Source organism: Sphaerodactylus townsendi, linkage group LG02, assembly GCF_021028975.2.
Source record: "Sphaerodactylus townsendi isolate TG3544 linkage group LG02, MPM_Stown_v2.3, whole genome shotgun sequence".
Classification (NCBI taxonomy): Eukaryota; Metazoa; Chordata; class Lepidosauria; order Squamata; family Sphaerodactylidae; genus Sphaerodactylus; species Sphaerodactylus townsendi.
Genome location: NC_059426.1, coordinates 24988482 through 25012523, shown reverse-complemented (window position 1 = coordinate 25012523; position 24042 = coordinate 24988482). Strand labels below are relative to the sequence as shown.

Below are 24042 nucleotides of genomic sequence, written 5' to 3'. Positions count from 1 at the left end.
GGGGTAGGGAACCTGCGGCTCTCCAGATGTTCAGGAACTACAATTCCCATCAGCCCCTTCCTACATGGCCAATTGGCCATGCAGGAAGGGGCTGATGGGAATTGTAGTTCCTGAACATCTGGAGAGCCGCAGGTTCCCTACCCCTGGCATAGGGAATGACAACTGATACCGTGATATATGCTATTTCTACCCAGCACAACGTTGGATCAGACACTCTCATTTCTCTTTTCTCTCATTTCCCTAATGTTTAATAGGTCTCCTTTGTTGGTTTTCTAAATTTTTTAATTTTAGGTATGATTTGAAATTGTTTTTAATATCTACTGTATTTATGTAGTGGCCATTAAGAGTGCTAAAATACCCTGTATTTCCATTATGTATCGTGCAGCTAAAAAAAAATTAGTGAAACAGTTCTTTCCCTCCACATTGTAGATGCTTGAGGACTTACCATGCATATTTTATGATGTCTGAAAATTCAGGCAACAGAGAGTAAAAGTACCAGGCAGGAAAAACTGGGAGAAAATCTTGTTAAGTTTTTAAAACACTATCTGACATGCCAGAGTCTCTCAATCTCCATCTCTCGTGATTTTCAAAAATTGCTTTCTCATCTGAATACTATGTGGAAGAGTCAAATTCATCAAATGAAAAAAAAAATGAGGAAAAATAGTCTTAACATTTTCAGTTTAAAACAATGGTGTAATATTCAAATCAGACCAGAAGTCTATTCTTGGCCCTATTAAGTAAGGGTAACTTTCTCGTCACCCAAAATGCTTGCTTTTGCTCCTAGCTAAGCTGACCTTTTGCAAAACATTTTATAGAGTGATTAACCAATGGATTGCTTTGGCTATTTCCTTTATAGCCATAAGAATACAGATGTCTTTCAACCCAAACCTTGAGCTTTCTCTAGGAGTATAATATACTGTAAATTCTACCTTTTGATAAAAATAAACAAAAATTGGATGTGGGAAAGGAAATGTTTCCACTGGCTACTCTGGTTTGAATAGTTCAACACCATGCAGAGTTACTCCAATTTAAGCCAGTTTAAATAAATGGGTTTAGATTGTAGTAGTTTTGCAGAGAACTGCACTGAAAGAGCGTTAATACTTAGGATACACTAAGGATCCCTATTAATGCAGAAACAATGTTGGGATTATGTGGTTCCAAAAAACACACATACTTGTTGATATAAAAAGCACAAACCATATAAATATTGACATGCACATACATAACTGAGTATATAAATGCAGTAATTTATTTAAGTATAAATAACCATGCTTCTTTTAAAACATTAGAGTTGATAATAATAATAAGTAGTAAGCAGTCTGAAGTCTCAAGAAGTATATTTAGATTTTAAGGTAACTGTGTATGTGCTTGCAAGAGATCAACATACAGAATTCCATGAATTCTATATATTCTTTTCTAAGGATTAATTTATCTGTACCTTTTAGAAGGCTATTTTCATTTATCAATTAGTTTCATTAGGCTTGTGTTAGTGATCGCTTCATCCTATACATTTATGTATTTTTTTTCTTAGTTCATATACTAAATTATTTGCATTAAAAATTCTGCAGTAAAAAGTACTGAAAAACTACATGCATAGTTTTCAGTGCCTCTTCCTGGTTTATTCTGTGTTTAAAACTACGTGGATTAGGAATTAAAATAGTTGGTAGGATCATCCAGCCAACCTTTCTGCTTAGCCTCAGCCATGCCTTCTCCTGATTGGAGCCACCATCTCATATAGCTTTTGTCCATGTGGGTCCCATGATCCCCAGAACAGCTTTTTGGTGGTCACAGAGAACATCCTTCTCCCTTGCTCACCAGCAGAAAAACTGGCTGGATCTAACCCAATTGCTGAATATCAAGGGTTGACCTCAGATATATTGTCTTACATTTTCCCCATCTATGGACCAGAAATCATTGCTCCAGTTTCTGTTTCTCAGAGGCCCCTTCCGCACACGCAAAATAATGCGTTTTCAAACCACTTTCACAACTGTTTGCAAGTGGTTTTTGCCATTCCGCACAGCTTCAAAGAGCATTGAAAGCAGTTTGAAAGTGCATTATTCTGCGTGTGCGGAATGAGCCTAACAGTTTTATGATGAAACAGGTTTTATTTCCACTGGTTTCACATTTGTCTGATTTACATCACTTTATTCAAGCTTTTAATTTGGTAAAAGAGAAATAGCTCCTGATGTCTTTATGAACTCCTCAGCGTGACAAAACTCTCAAATGGGTCAATTTCTGAAATGGGTTATTTCAGTTGGCATTGTGTTATTTTTGATTTAATGCAAGTCTCAGTTACTTCAGTGGATTTTTGTCATGAGAGAAATGACATGAAGATTCAGGAGCTGTTCAAGAGACAATGTTTTGCTCTGATGCAAGATTGTGAGGGAGAAATTCTGATCTGAGTTCTTTCATGGAACTGTACTAAAAATACAGTATGCATATTACATACAATTCCACATGAGTCGGTTACAAAAACAGGGGTATCAAATGTTTCAAGAATTCTTTAACAAAAATGTAAAGGCACCTTTAAATAACACAATATTTACACATTATTAGGCAAAGATGGTGAGTGACAATGATATCATCATTACAAGGATGCACAAGGGATGAGAATCGATGGAACTCACACTGCTTTGTGGCCTGAATAAAGATCTACACACCGTTGTATCTCCTCACTATATCTCTCAAGATTGGTATAAGCCAGTGAATTCCATCAATAAGAATGCTTCAAAATACAGGAAGCATCCAAACAGAATGCTACATTGATTATTGGATCTTTTAAATCCGTACAAAATCTGCCCCCTCATTATGCCAAAAAATTAGTTTTCAGCGAGAGAATTTAGCAAACTGTCAACAAAGCAGTGCTATGGGCAACCCCTGCCTTGTTTGTTGCTGTACATTTATATTCCCCTTCATCACTGTGTACTAAATTCCTTATTATTAGACTATGACAGCCCTGCTGACTTTCCTCCACACAGTATCTCTCTCCATGAATCAATGTCCCATCCTTGAACCAACTAACAGTTGGCTTTGGAGAACCGACTACTAGACACTCAAAACATGCAGAGCTACCCAGGAAAGAAGCACAAGCAGAAATATGTTTCATGAACTTTGGCGGCGCTTCTGTGACTTGGAATTCAAAGCTGCAGCTGTCTGTACTCTCGGCTTTGAATTCAATCTGCTCTTCTTTGGATGGCTCAGCAAATACATCAAAGTTAATGTTTACACAAGGTTCTCCTTCCTCTTCCTCTTCCTGTTCCGTTACAGCTATCAGCCTCACAGCTTTTTGAGAATCGTCACTGTCACGTTCAAACTCAAACTCTAGTTCTATTTCCGTCTGGTTGCCATTTTGAATAGTATTATCAACAAGCAAATCAATCTTCTGCGGCCTCTCGCTACTCAAATCTGCATCTGTTTCATTTCCACCACCTGCTCCTGTAGGAGGCCTTTGGCTCTCTGTTACCACCAAGAAGCTTCTGCATATAGCTTCTCCAACAGTATTTACAGCTTTACACAAATATACACCACTATCAGAATGCCCAACATTCTGAATTTTAAGACTATGACTTCCATTCTCCCGATTAACAGAATACTTATAAACATCTGGAGTGATACACCTATTTTCCTTAAACCACTGGACTATTGGAATAGGAGATCCTGCAACCGTACAGTGAAACAATGCCTCGGATTTCTCTGGAACCTCTAAATCAAAAACTGGGGTGGTGAAGCGTGGGGGCATCTCAGTGACTTCAAAATCAATTTTGACATCTTCATTGTCTTTCCCAGATAAAGCCATTGCATGTTCTACCAGAGATAAAGGGAGAACATCAAGAGATACAATCATACTCTGGCTATCAGAAGCAAGCTCAGGAACAGTAACTATTTTGACTTGCTTTTCACATTCCTTAATCTCATTTTCATCCAACTCTACTTCCAGGAGTATTTCCTGAGGAGAAGGTGTCCGTGATGCTGTGCCTGGGTCTATATCAAATTCTATGACATGTTGATGAGTTACTGGAGGAGGAAGAGCTAAAGCTCTCCCATCATGGGGCAACACTTCAACTTGTGTGATACTTTTGGCTTCCCCTATGATATTTACTGCATGACATGTATATTCTCCTCCTTCTATTTTTTTAATGTTACGTATTTCCAAGATACATATATCGCCCTCTTTCTGAATTCTAACTCTCTGATCTTGTTCAATCAGTGATTTGTTTCTATACCACTTCACGTCGGGTATTGGAGTTCCTATGACCTCTGCAATAAAACACAATGTGCTATTCTCATAGATCTTCCTCTTAGAAAGTGGTTTAATAAATGCTGGAGGCATTTCATTTCCCTTAGGCTCCATTGCTTCACAGGGTGTGCCAAACATTTCAGCACGCAGCTCATCAACGGAAGAGCTCCGTTCTGGCAAAGGTGAACAAGTGGGTGTTTGATAACGCTCCTGTGGTGAACTCCCTCTTGCTAGATCTGAGGGAGACCTACTTGAATTTGGTTCCTCTGAAGGTGTGGAATATCGCTCGGGACTGCTAACCGGTGTATGATAAGAATCAAAAGACATGGGAGATTCAAAATTTTCCACAGATGAGGGTGGTGTGTAAAATCTCTCGGAGTCTACCAGTTCATCTCCACTAGCATTATCCATATCAATAGACATTTCTGACTCAGGTGAAAAAGGGCGGGTAAGTTCTTGCTGTTGGTTGTAATAATCATAAACAGTGCTAAAGGTTACATCTTCCTCTTCCAAGGAAGTTATAGAACCCTCCCGAATCAGACTTTTGGACTCTTTGACATCTGGAATCTCCTGTTCTCCAGCTACAAGCAAATAGTTTGTAAGAGAAAAGTCAGCTTCTTCATCAGAAGGAACAGGCAGCTGAGTCTGGAAAATGGGTTCTGCAACAGCCCCTTCAGTTAGGTTTCCTAGAGAAGGATTTACAAATGGTGTAGCCTCGTATTGTTTTACTTCATCAATTTGAGGTTTTGACCCAGGCTGTTGCTCTGTAAGGCTGCTGAAGTATCTAGTTTCTCCTTCCTGGAATACAGGTGATTCATTTTTTAAAGACAGAAGGTACTTTGCAAAGGAGAGTTCCTTGTCTGAAGAACCGCTGGTACTTCCTCCCTCAGTTATAGAGCTCCTTTCTTCTTTAACAAAAGCGTCCTCAATGAGATCTGCTTTTCCCCCCACCTTGTGCTCGCCAGGATAGACATTTTCTTGGGCGGCTTTTTTCAAACCAGATATGAAACTATCTGTTTCTGGAACCAAACTTTCTGGCGTATGCCCAAGTAGACCCATTTCTTTCACTAAGTTTTGAAAATATTGACTGACAGGGGTGGGTTCTGTCTGTCCCCATATAAAGGCTTCATCTGGCATCTTAAGTACTTCCTCTTCAGACATCTGTCTCTTATGTTCATCACGTTCGCTTGAAACTGGTTCTTTTCCAGTGAGTCCAGCACTTTCTAAGGCCTTCTTCAGCATTTCTGCTATTGAAAGCTCTGCTTCTGGTTGGAACTTCTGCTCTGGGGAATCCCTTCCTTCCGCTCTGAGCTTATAACTTCGACGAAGTTCTTCAATAAGAGATGTTCCTTCTTCCAATGCATGTGCGTCCTGTAGGAGTTTTATGAAACTCTCTGTTTCTGTACTCCCTAGCTCAAAAACAGACTTCAGGTTAAAAGAATACACCTCTTCCTTTTGCGCTGTTTCAGTCTCTTTCAACAACTCTTGTGATAAAGAAGCAGCTTGCGCTTTTAGATCAAATGTCAGTTCTTGTACATCTTCTTGGGACAGATTGCTTTCTTTGAGGCCACTGGTTTTATTGCGGGCTTCACTGTCCTCGGAAGTTTCTCGAGGGGTAGTTTGCAGCTGTCCTTGAAAACCTTCCATCTCTTCAGAAGCAAAATATAGAGATTTCAAAGAAACGTCCTCCTGCGATTTCTGTTCTTGCTCTTGGTTGTCTATATTCAGAAAAGCTAATTTGAAATTAATTTCTTCATTTTCTGGGCATAAACGTTCCTCTACATATTCTTTTTCCATCCTAGTTTCAAAAGAGAGTGAATCTTCTTGAGCAAACATTACTGCCTCGTTTTGTGCAATTTCTGTAATATTCTGTGTGTCTACCTGAATCTCTTCAGAAGCAGGATATATGTCCTCTGGCTGTGCTGCCTCTTGTGGTTGATTATTATTATCTACACTCAAGTGAGATTCAAAAATGTTGTTTTCTTGGGGTAATGTTGAAAACTGATGTTCTTGGTTTTCTTCCTTCACAACTTCAACAACTTTGGAAATGTCTTGATTGGAACATACTTTTTCTTCCACAAATGAAATGCCTTTCTGTGCTTTCTCTGTGATATCAGCTTCTGTGGTTTCAGCAACTTCATATTCACATGTAGAATGTTTTTCACCACTGATTTCCAGATCTGAGTAAACAGAAGTAGAATATTGGTCTTTTATGCACATTTGTTCTTGGTGAAGAAGAATTTGCTCTTGAATTATATTCTCAACAATAGATTTAGCTTGTTTTAACAAAACCTCTTCTGCTTGTTCCTCAATATTATATTCTGTTTTCACTGGTTCATTGTTTTGAGGTAATGTTTTACTGGAAACTGTTTCATGTTCTAAAAGTAATGGGGTTTTCTGTGCAGTTTCTGCAGTCTTGTCTGCATCTGTTTCCACTCCTTCAGAATCAGAATATAAATCTGTGACAGTTATAACTTCCTGGTTTTGATTATCATTTCCTATGCGCGTGGGTGGTTGTTTTACCTCAGATATGGTTTCCTTGATTGGTTCCTCTTCTTTGAAAATGTCCTGATTATCATACACCTCTTTTGCTACAAGTGATGTGTCTGTCTCAACATTTTCTTTTGCTTTATCTATACTAGCATCTGTTCCTTCAAACCCTGAAAAATCTTTGACAATGATTTCCTCCTGTTCTTCAACCACAGTTTTTGTATCTACCGAAGCTTGCTGTAAATCAAATTCTTTCTTCCCTGGGAAGAGTGTATTTTCTTGGTCATGATTTACTTCCTTTATAAGTTCATTCTCATGATAAATATCTTGAATGGAATATGTATTTTTTTCAACAGCTGATGTGATCTGCACTCCTTCTGTTATCTTGCATGTATCAGCTTCTATGATTTCAGAAACAAACTGTTGCTCTTTGACATATATTTCCTCTGACTCAGGTCTGTTCTGTTCTTTCTCATGATGTTCGGTATCTGAATCAGCCTGCTTCTCACTCAGTACAATATCAGAAATTGCACCGAGATATGAGGGTTGCAGACTTTCAACTTGATCTTGAGTATTTTTATCCACAGTGTCACCAACAGGAAAAAGTTGTTTTAAATCAAATACAAATTCAGGGGTATCTGCTTTTCTTAACGATTCTTCATTACAATAAATTACATACTTTTCTTCTTCACCAAAACTAGTGATTTCCCCCTCAAGGTTCAAAGTATCTTTGTCTTCAGAATCAGAGCTTCTGAATGCTTCTTGCTCTTTTTCTTGCTGTTCATATTCACAAACATTTCTTGTTTCCTCCGGGTTTTCTTTAATTTTCTCCCCAAAGCCAAGTTGCTCTACCTTAGACTCACTTTGGAATTCATCACTTGTGCTCTCTACAACTGGCATACTTGTCTCTCCTAGAGTCAATACATCTTGAGTATTCTTGCTTAATATGTTACTAATGTTTTGATCCTTCTCATGGATATCATGGTCTCCTTGCATTTCCTTTGATACAAGACTGGAAAAACTGTAATTAACATATTCCTCTGCATACAGCTCCTGCTCAGAAATATGGATCTGCTCTTGGACTTCCTTGAATGGTGTTTCGATGATATCTCTTGAAAGCATTTCTTCTTGTGATATCTTTTGAGATGACACACACCGACCACTTTCCAAATCTGGCTCTTTATTTTCTGGCATCAATTCCTGATCCTTGGATCCCACAGATATCTCCTTACCAGAAGACATGTTTTTTTCACTTCTATTAATTACAGAACTTGACTCAGTAAAACTATGGTGTTTATGAATTTTTTGCTTATTCTCAAAGAGAAAAACTTTATCTTTTACACACTTTACTTCATAATCTAAATCAAGACTGTCCAATTTGTCTTCCTCTTCAGTAATAGACTTATATTTTTTTGAACAACTCTTTGGAACCATTTCTGGTTGGCTAGTTGGTATTTCTGTAACTGCATATTCAACAGAGCTTTTCACTTGCTCAATATATGGATCTCTTAAGTCATCAGCAAATGAATCAGCAGATAAAATTCCTGAAGTAACCGTTCTTTTTTGTCCCTCTTCTACTACCTTGTTCTCCATTTCTTCATTCACTTCTTTTTGGTCCTGAATCTGCAACTCTATGCTTTCACTTTCATTAGCAAGTAGGGACCTCATGATATCATCTAGATAACTGGGTAATTGGGATTCCATTTCTTTAGATGGTATACATGATGTTTCTTCTACAAACTGCCATTTACTATCACTGTGGAACTGCTGGCTTATGTAAATATCTTTGTCATTAAAACTGCTTTCCATTAGGCCGACGGAAGATTCAGAATAACTGTCCAGATGTTCTTTTGCAATGTTTTCCTGAAGCACTTCAGATTGGAAACTCTTTAAATCAGTGTGCTCTACTTTGTTATCAAATACTTTCACAACTGGGTCTACTGCAAGATCACAAAGTGTTTCAACTATACCTGCTTTGTTTTCAGCAACACATTTGTATGTGCCCATATCAGAAATGGAAATCTTGCTAATACTCAACATATAAATACCATCTTTTTCTTCATAGCAAAAATGTTCTGAAGGAACCAAGACTCTGTCGTTCTGAAGCCATGTAACAATGGGCAGAGGTTCCCCAGATATTAAGCACTCAAGTACAATTGAATCTCCTTCATGACACCTAATATGCTGCTGAATTTCTTTTATGATTTTGGGAGGCTTACAAACCACATCAAATGAAAATTTAAATTTATGCTTTACTCCTGGAGAAGAAGGTTCTTCAAGAGGTTCTTCAGGTATGAACTCAACAGGTTGAATAACTTTCAGTTCTTCTTGTTGTTCTGGAGTTGGAGTTGGAGCAGTTATTTTTATTTCCACTGGGAGTGAAAGTAAGTCTGGATTTAATATACTAGGCCTAAACCAGTTAGCGGGTGGTAGCAGAAGGGTCGATCTACTATCTACTGCTTTGTCTTCTTTCACAATGTCAAAAGCTAAACTGAGTTCTTCTTCCTCTTCTATATACTCTGGTAATAATTCAACTTTACATATATCGACTGGTTCTGAGTCAAGTTCCTCTTTTATTTTTACTTTTAGCTCACCTGTAGTCGTAGCAGTTCCATGTTGATTAATAATCACACACGCAATAGAACCATCCTGAGCTCGGACAACTGAGGAGAATGTCAGAGTAGAATGCTGTTCACTGGTATTAATAGTGCATTCTTGGTTGCGTGGTAATGATTTGTCATTGTTATACCATGTGACGGTGGGGTATGGATAACCTTTGAAATCACAATTAAAAATACAGCTGTCCCCTTCATTTACTTCTTGAGATTCAACTTCATTAACAAATAAAGGTGGGCATGGCATTTTGTTTTTTAGGACAGGGCTCTCCAATTGGAGAGGGGTTTTTTTAATCTCAGGTTTGAATTCGGTTATTTTATTTAATATGTCCTCTTCTGTCTTAATAGAGTATGTATTTATTGTTGTTGGGGTTTCCACATCTTTGTTGATTTCCTTGCTCTCCAAAACAACCATAGGTTCATTAATATTAAGTGTGATTGTATCAGACATCACCATTTCAGGTTTTCTTGCCTCTGCTATGTCATCAGTCATAAGAACATAGACCAATGGGGAGTGGGTTTTCTGAATGCTTTTGGTTTCCCTGAAGCCTTCAGGATGTTCCTGTTCTTCATTATCCATTCTTGTTCCTAATGAGTTTTCTTGGGTGTTAGGATAGTTCATCCACCCTAGTTTTTCCATCATCACTGGAACTTGTTCTAAAACCTGCTTTTTTACTGTCCCTTTAAATGTTGCTCCTTTTTCTTCCTCGGTGCTTCTATCAACTAGTTCTTGGGGGATTTTAGAAGATTCAGACAGGCTCAGGATTTGTTCTCGTCTAACATGATATTTACCTAACTCTGTCTCAAACCCTCTATTAGAACTTCCTATACTCATTTCTTTAGTGTCTGGCACTGCAGGCATTATGACTTTGTCATCAATTTGCTCTATTGTTTGGAAATCAGGTCTCGTTGACTTTACCTGAGAGGATAGATGAACTGGCAGGCCTTTGTTACCACAAAATTCAACAGTTCTCACAGATGCAAGCTGCAGGCCCATCGATTCTTGTGATAGATGCATTTTCTTTTTCTCCAACATAGCCACTTTTGCGGCACGAAGGCGCTGTAACTTCAGTTTTATTTCCTCATCCAGTAAATCCTCCTTTGCATTTCTTCCTCTAGCTGAATGCTTGTTTGTTTCCTGCCTCTTATCATACACCAGTTCTCTTTTTAGGGAGGGGATATTTTCAAAGCTTATGGTCCTCACCATTCCCTTGGAAAAGGACAACGCTGTCAACACTTTCTCAGTTTCCTGCCTCTTATCAAATGGAGAACCAATACATTTCAAATCAACTTTTAGCCTTTCATCTCTCCTCTTCTGCACCTGACATTCTATATGTTCACGGGTTCGCTCTGATTTTCTCAGGAACTCTAAATATTTGGCATTTTGTTCCTCACCATGTACTACTAACAACGATGCTGTGGACTCAGCTGAACCCTCACTATTAATAGCAAAAATCTTATAGCTTCCCGCATCCCTTTCCTGAACATCTTTAACCTCTAGACTAGAGCTATGCGAATCCATGCGACTCTCGGTCTTTATTATTCTTCGGAGACTTTTGGGAATTTGCCTGTTGTTATGAAACCATGATATTTGGGGTAATGGGGAGGCAATTAATTTGCAATGGAAAAGTACTGGCTCACCCACCAAAACAGATCTATACTTCAGTTTTTGTGTGAAAGAAGGTTTCAGTTTTTCAGGCCATGAATGAAAGGCTGACGTTCTACTTGCACATTGTTTATACGAAGATTGTTGGTCCCAACGGTCTTTGGAATTGGAGAAACCACCCTGGACACCAGCTGGCTTTTTCCTGCATTCCGGTACCTCATCGAAGAACAGTTCTGTAAAAGAAGACCATCACATTACAGCATACTCCACTCTATCTATCAAATATTTGGAAAAGAAATAACTACGAATGAAATTAAATAATGTGCATGCAACAGATTCATCACAAATCCATAAAAAAAATTCACTCACCATATTTGTTCGAATAAACGCAACGCCTTGCTCTGTTTTAAAGATTCTGACACGAAAATCGTTCGTTGTCTGTTCTTTCTTCCAACTGTGGAAATTTCTTCATCAACAAGCAAAAATGAATCTCAAAATGACATGTTCCTGTGAGTGCATGTTTTGCTGCCCCCCCAAAAACGTTTTTTTTGCATATTTTGTTGCAAAGAATAGGGAACGGGTAATCTTACCTGACTTGCAGACAGTAGAATAAACGCCCTTTCTGATCCCTTTGACTGCGAGTTAAAATGGTCAAACAATTGAAAAGATTTTTTTTCAAAAATATGAAAAATGGAAACTGTAAATAATTTGCTAAAATAAAACGAGAAGGCGTTTATTCGAACTAATACAGCCGCTAACTTCTGTTATGCAAAAATAAACAAAAAAATAAAGCAAGCAACATGGACCAACTATGCTATCTGCAAGCCAGTGTAAGAAAATTTACCATGGAGAATTAAAGTTCTGTTTGTGAAATGGGAGGGCACAATGGAAATACATCACTTTCCCAACTTGCATTATTATTATTTTGTAAACATAGGTCATCTAAAGTGTGTCGATTCGACGGAATGTTAGCATACTAGTGTGTTCTGAAACCATTTCCAGAAACTCAGTCAGGTTTCAAGTATCCCATGCACTAGAAGAAGGTATCAGAAGTAAAGTTTTTTTGCAATCAGCTGCAAAGCTTAAAAGGAAGGTAAAGTATGATGGCAAATCTATCAAAGGGAAGTTTTAAATGGAATTTTAAAACTTGTATTCTTTTGTAATGCAAGTTATCCTTTGCATAGTAAAACAAAACATGCAGCATATTCAAATATGCCTCAGAGTATGTTTTGCTTTCTTTTGTCATACAGATAAGCTTCTCGGGACGGTTACTGGTTTCTGTATGCTGCATCTTTGCTTCAGTATAACACTCAGCTGTGACTGTACCTTTCACTTCCATTTCAATCTGCTGCTCTATCTTGTCCTGAAGAACTTTTTCCAGCGCTGTAAATAAAAAATACAGGGATGATCAACAGGCAGAAAAGTTGGACACTATGGAAGAAGAAAGTTTTAGTTTACGATGCACTGATAGAAAAATGCACACAAACACACATACATATACATGCCAGAAAATGCCTGATAAGTCTAAAGGAAATAGTGAGAGGATGCTAAAAATATCATCTAGTTTTCCACAGCATTTTTTTTTATATAAGGGGCTTCTGTTTTGATAATTCAACATGCCTTTCACATGCCTCGAACACCATAGGGGGAATATTCAGCAATCCACAATCATTTCAGCTATCCCGAACTGTGGATCGAATGGATTTCAATACAAATTGATGGTATGCAAGAGGAAGTTGTATATGGAATGAACATGCAGTTGCCAACCTGTCACTCTCAGGTGTGTGCTGCACTCGGCTTGTCCTGCAGAATTAATTATTCTGCACTTGTATATACCCCTCTGATTCTCATTAACTTTCAGTAATTTTAAACTGCACAGTGGACCATCGTGCCTTAAGCAGCGTAATGCCGATTCCTCAACTATTATCTGATTATACAGCCAGATGACACAAGGAGTAGGTACACCCTTGATTACACAGAAAAGCGAAACATCGTCTCCTTGTTTTACAAAGGTCTCTGGGGGCAGGGTTTCAAGGAAGACGGGTATGGTGGCACCAGTTTCGGCAAAGACTTCACATGGCACAACATCAGGGTAGTAGTCGGTGATCCTTAGCTTCTCAACGTCTTGGGGTTTTTCGACCGCTGAAGTGGTCTTGCTGGACGTGTCCGTGGAAGGCTCTTGTTTGTATTCGTAAGCTGTTTTAATCTGAGACTCTTTGATAGTTTTAATGCTTTTAGTATCTGATTCAAGGGTAATTTTTGTTATTGTTCTGGCTTGTGCTTCTTTAGCTAGGTAAGAATAAAGTTAGGATAAGATTAGATGTTTGGCAGCAATTAAAAATAATTGATTCTTTAAAAATATAGAAAGCCATTAGTATGGTAAAAAGAATGTTCAGCATGTTAGTGCAAAAAAAGAGTATCTTTTACTATTCTGTTCCACGTTTAAGGGCTCTATTCATGCTGGGCTGAATGCAGTTCGCAATTAGGTTCGTGGGATTCAGGTCATTGACATCTATGGCAATAATGGTATGCCAGAGGAAGTGGTACAACAGAATTGATCCATGATTAAAAAAAAATTACAAGCAAGTCTTCTGTTTAAAGTCAAAGCTTCTTCCCTACAGAATAGAAGGTAGCAGCGGAGGCAATGCTTTCCATAGACATGTAGAACAGATTTCCACCAGCTTGTAAAAGTCAGATAAATGGGGCAATGACAGATTTCCATGGTTCTGTTTTGGTTTCAAGTTGATATTCCTGTTCTTCTGAATCTAATCCAGCAGATACTGCTCTGCCTTCCTTTATAATAATGACAATACTGAAAGGCAAGTAGCTGGACAAAACTGAATATAATTCTTACAGTCTTCAGGAGAAAAGCGAATTCATATCCAAATTCAATGAAAATATCATAGATCCAGAACCTGTTGTTGTTTTAAGGGACTATGTAAATGTGGAGTAGAATGGAGAACCTACAAAAGAGGCATTTACCAAGATTTGCTGTGTGGTCATCAGATTCGGAGATGAATGGGATAGCAAAGCAATTAGAAGGTGGCAATTTCTTGTGCTAATTTCTTGGGCTAAGCATAACAAAATGATGCGGTCAATAAAAAGTTGAAACTGGATAGGAAATTGTGGTTCTGATTCTCATTAATTTTTTTTTAAAGTGTTCACTCCAGAGACTGAAGATGTGTATTATAACATTCATTACAGAAACACTGTGATTGCGGCATTCAACATCCTAAGCAGGTCTACTCAGAATCTTGCTCAGGCATGGGGCTTACTCCCAGGAAAGTATTCTTATGATTGCACTGTTACTGTCTGCATAAGGCTCTAACCTTAATCTAAGCAAGGGTAAGTATTAAATTAAGCTCATTTAAGGAAAAACAGATTTCTCCAAATGACAGATAATAAAACAGCCATCATTATAAAAAAAAACCCACCAGCCTGGGACTTACTGGGGGCCACAATTGCTGCCCTGGAGCGGGGGAGGGGTTGAGGGTCAGACTCCGCATTGGGCATGGTCAGCGCGAGAGGGTCAGGTGGTTGGGGGGTGGAGTATTGGCAGCCTGGTCACTAAGGCCAGGCAAGATGGGTTTCTGCCTCTTCATCCTGTGTTCCACCAGCTCTTCCCATCCCCTCCCTTTTTTCAGCATGTTAAGCATTTCTCTTGCTACAGGCTTACTTGTTAGCTGTTTAATTTGTCTCAGCTTGGTTGGTTATGAATGGGGGGGTTGATCTGTATCAGGGAGGAGGACCCTGTGTGCCAGCCCTCCCCATGGGGGGGGGGTCTTAGTGGTGGGGTGAGCCTTGGTGCTGCTTGCCCAGGCAGGGGCTGTGGGTGGCTCGCACCCCCAGGCAGCAAGGGGAGTTTCATTTAGAGGCTAGCACCCAGATGGCTCCCACTATCTTGCTGTTCCTGGTTTCCTCAGCATTCAGGGGAAAGGTATCATTGGGTGCAGCAACGGTGCTGCCCAGTGGTCAGATCCATCTCCTATGCTGTGCCTCTGCTTCCTTAGTCAGCAAAACCAATAAACAGGCTGTGGCCACTTTTCTTCCAAAAAAATTGGTTGTCCTGTGTCTTACTCTAGGCCCGTGGTGGCGAACCTTTGGCACTCCAGATGTTATGGACTACAATTCCCATCAGCCCCTGCCAACATGGCCAATTGGCCGTGCTGGCAGGGGCTGATGGGAATTGTAGTCCATACATCTGGAGTGCCAAAGGTTCGCCATCACTGCTCTAGGCTCTGGGCCATTCTCTCTCCACCACAGGTGGCAATGAGGTTGCTCTTGCTGCATTTGCTCCACAAGGATAATTTTAAAGCTAGTATTTACAAATTAAATATATCTTGCTTTTGAAAAAGAACACTTCAAGTGCTGGGAAGAGGCAGGAACCTACTTTTACAAGTAAGTCACAGAAACTTACTTGTGTAATGAATAGAGCCCAAAATGTAAGAAGTGGGACAGAAAATTGTCTTTAAATTAAATGCTAGCATTAAAGCCGCAAGCAATGATGATGAGAAGGAAAGTTACAGAATATTAAAAATCAGATAACCACCTTCTACAGTTAGTACAGCAGCTGTTGTTACTTCTCCAAAGTTGTTATGAACAAGACAGCTGTACAGTCCTTGATCTAAAAGTTGGACATTAAAAATCGTGAGGAAAAGAACGCTTCCATTTTGTGATGGCTTAATTCTTTCTGACTCATGTAGGGTTTTTCCTTCGTGGGTCCACTGGACAGTAGAAAAGTTCTCATTTTCCAAAGCACAAATTAACTGGGCAGTATCACCACACCTCACGGTCACGTCATGAAGCTTCAGAAGAATCTTGGGGCTTGTCTCTCCCAAAACTTGAATAGAAGTTGTAGAAATTTTGATACTTTCTGACTTCTCTGAAACCGCTGTAGTGTGGAGAGTTTTTACTTCTTTCCCAATTGCAGTCACAGTTTTGGAGACGTGTTCGAAGGCCTGCACAACCATTTCCTGTGATGGCTCTTGCATGGATTTAATCTCTTTTACATAAACTCTGGTTTCCTTCTCTGATTTTGCCTGGGCAGCCTCTCTTACATCTTTCCCAGAACTTTGCCTATCTAGGACTTGCACTGCGTAATCAAGTAACAAAACATATGATTAATACCTAATGTACTTTAATGGGCTGTTAGAAAACAAAAATAATATGTCATAGATGATGAGAATGAAATATGCCACCTTCCTTTGAAAGCCTAGCATGCCCAGTGCATTCAATAAAGGTGCCCTCAGCAGACAGCATAATACACAAAGAAAATCCAGCCACAATGATGGGTGAAAAATGAAGTATGCTCATGCTGATAATGTACGGTTGGAGTTTGTCTCTTCTTTTCACTGCAGTTGTTTGTGGCAATTTGAAAGTATTTATGACACTCTGAAAGTTTAGGTCCTTTCAGGAATGGGATTCCTTTCCCATTTTGAAAACCGAGTAGAGCAAACCTCAGAGAATGCTGCAACTGCCATCAATCAACTCACTAGCTTGAAATAATACATTTTGTGTAGTGTACCTAAACAGCTGTAGCCCTTAAGTCACATACAACCATTGAATCATAGAGTTGGAAGAGACCACAAGGGATAATCAGTCCAACCCCCTGCCATGCAGGAATACCCAATCAAAGCTCTCCTGACAGATGGTCACCCAGTCTTTGTTTAAAAACGTCCCAAGAAGGAGACTCCACTACACTCCAAGGCAGTGTATTCCACTATCAAACAGCCCTTACTGTCAGAGAGTTCTTCCTAAACTTTAGGTGGAACCTCTTTTCTTGTACCTTGAACCTATTACTCCTTGTCCTAGTCCTTGGAGCAGCAGAAAACAAGCTTGCTCCCTCTTCAACATGAGATCCCTTCAAATATTTAAACATGGCTATCACGTCACCCTTTGTCCCTTTTACATTTCAGCTCAGTTGAAAGTTCTTTAGGTTTCCTGAGACACCTCCCATTTTTCTTCCTCATTGGAACTGTTTAAAATTGTGGCTCCAAGATCTCACTTTAAGAAACTCCAATCCATCATGCACTCCCTTCTGCTTTAGTATTCTTAACCACAGGATCACACCCAGCAATTTCCTAAGTTTACTGAAATCAGCTTTCTTAAAGTCTAGAATGCTTATCCGACTTCCCTTGGTATCCCCTTTCCACTGGATAACAAGCTCCAGGAGAACATGATCACTTCAACCTAAGGATCCTACCACTTCCACCCCTTTAATCAGGTCATCATTCTTGGTTAGAAGTAGATCAAAAAGAGTCAACTCTCTTGTTGCCTCTCCCACCATTTGGACCATGAAACTGTCTACAAGGTAAGTGAGGACCTCATAGTCTTGGCAGAGGTTGTTAGACCTTATAGTCTTGGCAGAGGTTGACTTCCAACAAATATCAGGACAACTGAAATATCCTAATACTACTGCTTTGTGAAAGTTTGGTCACCTGTTCAAGGAAGGCATCATCCAACTCTTCAGTCTGGCTTGTGAGATCACTGTTGTTTCTCCCCCCCTTAATTTTAACCCAGATGCTCTCAATCTGGCTTCCAGGATTTAAATCATGGACCTGCTCACAGGTGTAATCATCCCTGATATATAATACTCCTCCTCCTACTTTCCTAGTTAGTCTATTTCTCTGAAATAGGGTATACCCCTCAATTATACATTTCAATCATGAGCCTCATTCCACCAGGTTTCAGTGATGCCTATTATATCATATTTGTTTTGCTGTGTTAAGAGTTCTGGTTCATCATAAGATACAATTACAAAATGTGTAAGATACAGTTGCAAGATGTGTGACACTTGAAAGTATAAGAAAACAACAAGTGGTTTATTTGGTTACAGCTAGGACTACCCACAATTAGTGATGGTACGACTAACTCTAAAGAAAAGTGTGAAATGAAGAAAAGAATATCATTAGTCACAGTGTAGAAAGTGTGGTATACGCAACAAACTGAATTCCCTAGGAACAAAAATTGGGCTTTACCTTCAGCGGTCACTGTAAGGGTAGCTGTACAAGTTGCATCTCCCGCACTATTTCGTGCTTTGCAAGAGTACTGCCCGGCATGTTCTGAGAAAGCATCTACTATTATCAATGTGGCTGTGCCTGTAGACTCATCAAAATGGAAAACTACATCTTTTGTTGGCAACATTAGTTGTTGGTTATGAAACCAAAGGATTTCTGGTTTTGGCAGGGCAGATACCCTGGCTTGGAATCTGACTGTTTCCCCGCTGCAAACACAGCAGCTTGAAAAAGGCTGGAGAAAGACGGGCCTTTGGCCAACAGGTTCCTTCTTAATGGAAACAGTGGAAGTAACATGCCTTTCTGAGGTAACTTCTTCAACCTTAAACCCTGCAAAGAAGCACGCCAACTTTTAATTTCTTACCCTGCAACCAATCAATGTTCTCTTCTCTTCCATCTATTTATTTTTTTAAAAAGCTTATATTTTACAATATGACACTCTTTCCCTCATGACAAAGTTTAAGCTCTGCTGACAAAAAAAAATAGAAAATAAAGCATTCAGATACATCTTAGATACCAAATTAACGACTTTTTTCAAGCTCATACCTCAAATCTGGATATTTGTTAACCCTCTGACAAATATTCAAATTTGAACTGCAATAGCATGAGTTAAGTTCCTCAGTAACTCAGTGGTTCTCAACCTTCCTAATGTCACGGCCCTTTAATACAGTTCGTCATGTTGTGGTGACCCCCAATCCTAACATTTATCCATTTTACAGATGGAGAACATTGATGCAGAGAGTCTTAGGTGACCCCTGTGAAAAGGTCGTTCGACCCCCAAAGGGGTCACGACCCACAGGTTGAGAACCACTGCTCTAACTTGAAATGAGCTATTTCAGTTACTCTCCTTCCAGTGAAATCCTAAATATGTGAACTCAGTGAATCCCACTGAGCACAAAGGAAATGCCTAGAAAGTGTTCTTAGAATTGTGTCCTTACAATATTCTGAGAAATGCATTTTTAAAAAATTACTGGCAGTCCTGATTTCTTGCTTTATGTTCTAAAATCTGCTGAATGCTAATGTGTTCTTACAGCCAGGCATTTCTTCCTAATTTAAGTGTAAGATCTTCTCTTGTATGTGTAAACGCAGCTTCATTAATACTAACAATTAACTGTTGTATATTTTTGCATTTATTAGACATTCTGGCCAGCTTAGACATGACCTTGTGGTTGGGCATGCCACAGTGGAATTTTTGACTTTTCATAAATTTTCATGTCATACCATCAAAATTATTAATTTCCTTTATGCAAAACTAGGTATTATGTCTGAAACTCTAAGGTCTTTTCTTTGTCTGTCTACTTGAACATTTGTAATGAAATCCCATGCAGTGTTGCTCAAGTCTTTTCTTTCCTGTGAGACTATAAGACTGCTGTAACTCTACGTAGAATTGTACTATTACATCATGTTTCAAATTACTCCAATTCCATTTGTTTTCACTGGCTGATGCTCATGGGGATGAGGAAAACTGTAATGTGATTTTGTCATACCAGACCCCTTTTATCTACTAGGCATATGGAAAGAGGCAAAAGGTGCCTAATCAGAGGCGTAGCTGGGTCAAACTGCACCTGCGGCAGACTCTGCTTTTTCCGCCCCCCCAGGGGCCCCACTCCTGCTCTGCCCCCCTGCGGTCCCCCACTTACCTTAGTTCTTAGTTTCAGACTGAAAAGTTCAGTTCAGGCTGAAATGGCCCCATGTGGGAACTACACTACCCAGGAGACCTTGGGGTTCTCAAGGTCTCCTGGGTAGTGTAGTTCCCACAAGGACCCATTTCAGCCTGAACAGAACAGGCCACTTTTCAGCCTGAAACTAAGAACTAAGGTAAGGGGGGCCTGCAAGGGGGGTGGTGGGAGGTCGTGGGGGGAGCGGGATGGGTGATTTTCCGCCCCTCAGGCTTGTGCCCCTTGTAGCTTCGCCTATGTGCCTAATATATGTCATATATATGACATATATTGTCCCTTGTAGCTTCGCCTATGTGCCTAATATATGTCATATACTGTAGTTCAGGCTTGCTACACGGGGTGGGCAAGAGGGTTACAGTTACAGAAACATAAGCAAGTCCCCTTTATTGGGCATGCAGAATTAGTCGCATGATTCTTCGAGTCTTGGCCTGTGCTTTCTTTCAGCCCAAATGCTTCCAGTAACTCATTAGAAAAGGATATTTATCCTTTCTGACACATGCTGAACTCTACTGGGAACATAATGGGAAGGCAAACAGTACAGAACGTCGGAACAATGTGAAATGACGTGGTGCTGAATTCATACTGCGGAGATGAAATGGACATGATGGACATCAGACAACGGGATGGGTTATTTTGGGTTAAAAATCACAGACATGACGGACAATTACATGTCATTTAAAATTAATATTAATAGAAAAACACATGCTGGTTTGCACAGTTTCTGTTCGGAAAACACATTGTACCTTCCAGCTTCAGGGTAGCTGTAGTGGACACTTGGCCGATGGAATTACTGGCAACAAAGGTGTAAATTCCTTCATCTTCTGGGAAAGCTTCTGCTATCTCCAGTTGGAAAGTGTCCGCGAACTGAGTCATCCTGAAGAAGCGGGATGGCTTAATCTCTTTGTCTTTGCTATACCAAGCTATTTTGAGGTCTGCTCAAGCACAAATGAACAAAATAAAAGAGAAAAAAAAACACCAAGAAATATACATGTAAGTTTTCACTGTGTCACACTCTTAGTGAGCAAGTTAATGAAGCAGCTGAAACCTGGGATTGATTCTCAGGTCCAAATCATGGGCAATATTTGGCCTGTCTTGAACTCTCTCCCCTTCTCTTTTAGTCAGACTTTCCCGTATTGTTTTCATAATTTGTGGCACTCCTGACCATAGCTGAAATTTAAGCTGAGTGCAGGGATGGCAGGGAAATGACATAGGAAAGAGAGGTTAAAATATTGAAACAAAGATGACTCAACTCAACATGGAGAAGGTATTTGGGATGGTTACTCCAATGGTGGGTATCATGTACAGTTCTGTCTTACAGATATGATTGTCAATCCAGATGGGGAAATTCTTGAAGATTTGAGGTGATGCTCATAGAGGGACAACTCTGGGTGAGGATTTCACCTAGAATCTAAGGTATACCATATAGCAGCGGTGGCAAACCTTTGGCACTCCAGATGTTATGGACTAATTGGCCATGCTGGAAGGGGCTGATGGGAATTGTAGTCCATAACATCTGGAGTGCCAAAGGTTCGCCACCACGGCCATATAGTCTGCCCTCTAAAGGTGCCATTTCTACCAGGGGAATTGATTAGCAACATAATGAATAACTACTAGAGGTGAGCACCAATAATATTTATCAGTACATTTCAAAAACCTGGAAATTTTCAGTAAAGCCAAAATAAAACTGATACCGATCAATTTTATCTGGCTTTTTTACCGATTTGCTTCTCTGCCAAATAGCCTGTTTCCCCCCCAGTAAATTAAAAACCTAATCACCACCCCTACTAGCAACTAATGAACCTAAATATGTGCACTGTCCCTTCTTTCCATTACATCCATTTGAACTGAAAGTTTAGGAAAGCACTATTTCAGTGATCATAAAAATGAAGAATTATAGGATTTATGGAATTTTTGACTATAATACATCCATTTTGGTAGCTGTGGCAGAAGAACAGGCTGGTTCTAACAGGGTTTGCATACTTAATTTAATTGCAGACATTGACCAGAACAATTACATGAAAATACATGTTGTAATACGGGAGCAGCAGTGGCGTAGGAGGCGTATCTAATCTGGAGGAACCGGGTTTGATTCTCCGCTCTGCCGCCTGAGCTGTGGAGGCTTATCTGGGGAATTCAGATTAGCTTGTACACTCCCATTGATTCAATGACTGCCCCTGAATCAGGAACTAAGTTTCTACAGCATAAGAGGTATTCTTGTATTTCCCATGTAGAACTGCCGAAGGTATAGGCATACTTCTGGGTAGTGTAAACACTGTTCTGGAATTATTTGATTCAAGAGAATACAAATAGGCTGCGGGAGCAACCTTATATCTGATAATTTTAGGAGCAATAAAACCTGATGTTCTCAACAAATCCAGTTCGATTTTGAATACCTTTAATGACATATAAATAGTTTAACATTAACATTGCAAGATAATAACAGCCTTTACAACTTCTGACAAGTTAAAATAACACCATTTAAAAATTTAGCCACCGCTTCCAACAGCTCATAGTTGTGGCTGTTTAAAAGATATATAACCTTGTGTTTATCTGTAATGCCTTCACTTCCATGCAGGAAGGGGATTATGTGCTTCTTCCTATCTATCTCATAAAAAGGACAATTCAACAGCATATGAGATACTGTTTCCACAGTTGTCTTTCTGAGTCCATTATTTTTGTGCTTAACAATTGAACTATAAACAATTTATTACAGTCTACTGACCCAAACAATAAAAGTAACCATGTTCAAATTGGAAAATATAATGCCAGTTGAATAGCCGAACAGCAAATGACAATTGATTTCTCTATACCACTACTTGATAAAGTTTGGGAAGTGATTTTGAAGCAAAGTTAAGACAGCCTTGTAGCATCTAGATTGAAAATAATCTTGAAATATTAAGGGAAACAGGCCTTGGGGATTTACGTTACTCATCAAACACTTAAAGATGGAAAGAATATGAATTTTAGCTTCAACTCTCAACATGCCTGTTTCTAACCCAATTGATGCATACCTAGGGACTTGTAATATGGCTCCAAGGAATCTGGATTGGACTCTTTCAAGAGGAGTAAAAGCAACAGGTGCTGACACTGAAAAGAACCCTGTAATAGTTGTACTAACAATTTGTCTTTAAACAATCTGATAGCTGCAGGGACAAACTGTTTTCCTTGTGATCTGTAAAACTTTCGAATGCTATTTGCAGACTTTTCACCAGGAATGCCAACAGTATTATTATGGATTGTTTAAACTCCTGAGGCCTGCAGAACTACACCAAGATATCTGAAAGTAAAAACTTGCGCAAGCTGATTCCCCTATAACTTCCCTTTTCTGATCTCTGGGTTTTTCCCAAAAGCCATAACTCTGGTTTTTAAATAATTGATGAAGAGTTGATTGATTTCAGAGAAACTGACAATTTTTTTTTAAAAAAAGTTCTCCACAGCTTGACAGGAGTTGAAGAAGAAGAAGAAGAAGAAGAGGAGGAGGAGGAGGAGTTTGGATTTATATCCAAACTTTCTCTCCTGTAAGGAGACTCAAGGTGTACTGTCGAAGGCTTTCATGGCCAGATTCAACTGGTTGTGGTGGGTTTTCTGGGCTGTGTGGCCGTGGTCTGGTGGACCTTGTTCCTAACGTTTCACCTGCATCCGTGGCTGACATCTTTAGAGGTATATCACAGAGGGAATTCTGTTACAGCCCGGAAAACCCACTACAACCAGACTCAAGGTGGCTTACAAGCTCCTTTCCCTTCCTCTCTCCACAAGAAACACTTTGTGAGGTAGGTGGGGCTAAGAGAGTTCCAAAGAACTGTGACTAGCCCAAGATCATCCAGCAGGAATGAAGGAGTGTGGAAAAACATAGGTTCATCAGATAAGCCTCTGCCACTCAGGTGGAGGAGTGGGGAATCAAACCCAGTTCTCCTGATTAGAATCCACCTGCTCTTAACCACAACACCATGCCGAAAGTTATACCATATCATCTGCATACAAGAGAATTGAAACATGCCAATTTGCCAGTTTCAGAGGATGAAATTCCTTTCTTTCAGGAAATTCACTACATCATTAGTGACTATGTCATAAAAAGCAGGGAAGTCAAAAGGCAACCCTGCCTAACACTCTTTTGTGTTTCAATGAGGTCAGTTAGGTGTCCATCCCAACTGCACCTGACTCTAAGGGTGGTTTGTTCATAAGATAACTGAATGAGGAACAGCAATCTTGTGTCAACAAACGATGCCCATGACTTTTCCGACAGTCTAGTTTTGGAGACTGTATCAAATGCCACCTTTAAATCTAGAAAGGCTGTACAAAATGATGCATGACTCCCTGATGCATATTTCTCTATAAGATGTTGTATAATCAAACAATGATCTGTCATTGATCTCCCAACTCTAAATTCCACCTAACAGGGAGA

The 24042-nt window shown here is 39.5% G+C and overlaps 1 protein-coding gene across 1 annotated transcript in view; it reads right to left on the bottom strand.

Moving 5' to 3' along the window:
- Positions 1-24042, bottom strand: part of TTN (titin) — a 371903-nt gene that overhangs the window by 275931 nt on the left and 71930 nt on the right. Inside the window, 3 exon segments of the mRNA XM_048484469.1 lie at positions 2849-11181; positions 12275-12331; positions 20384-20572. Of these exon segments, the coding sequence (XP_048340426.1) occupies positions 2849-11181; positions 12275-12331; positions 20384-20572 (8579 nt within the window).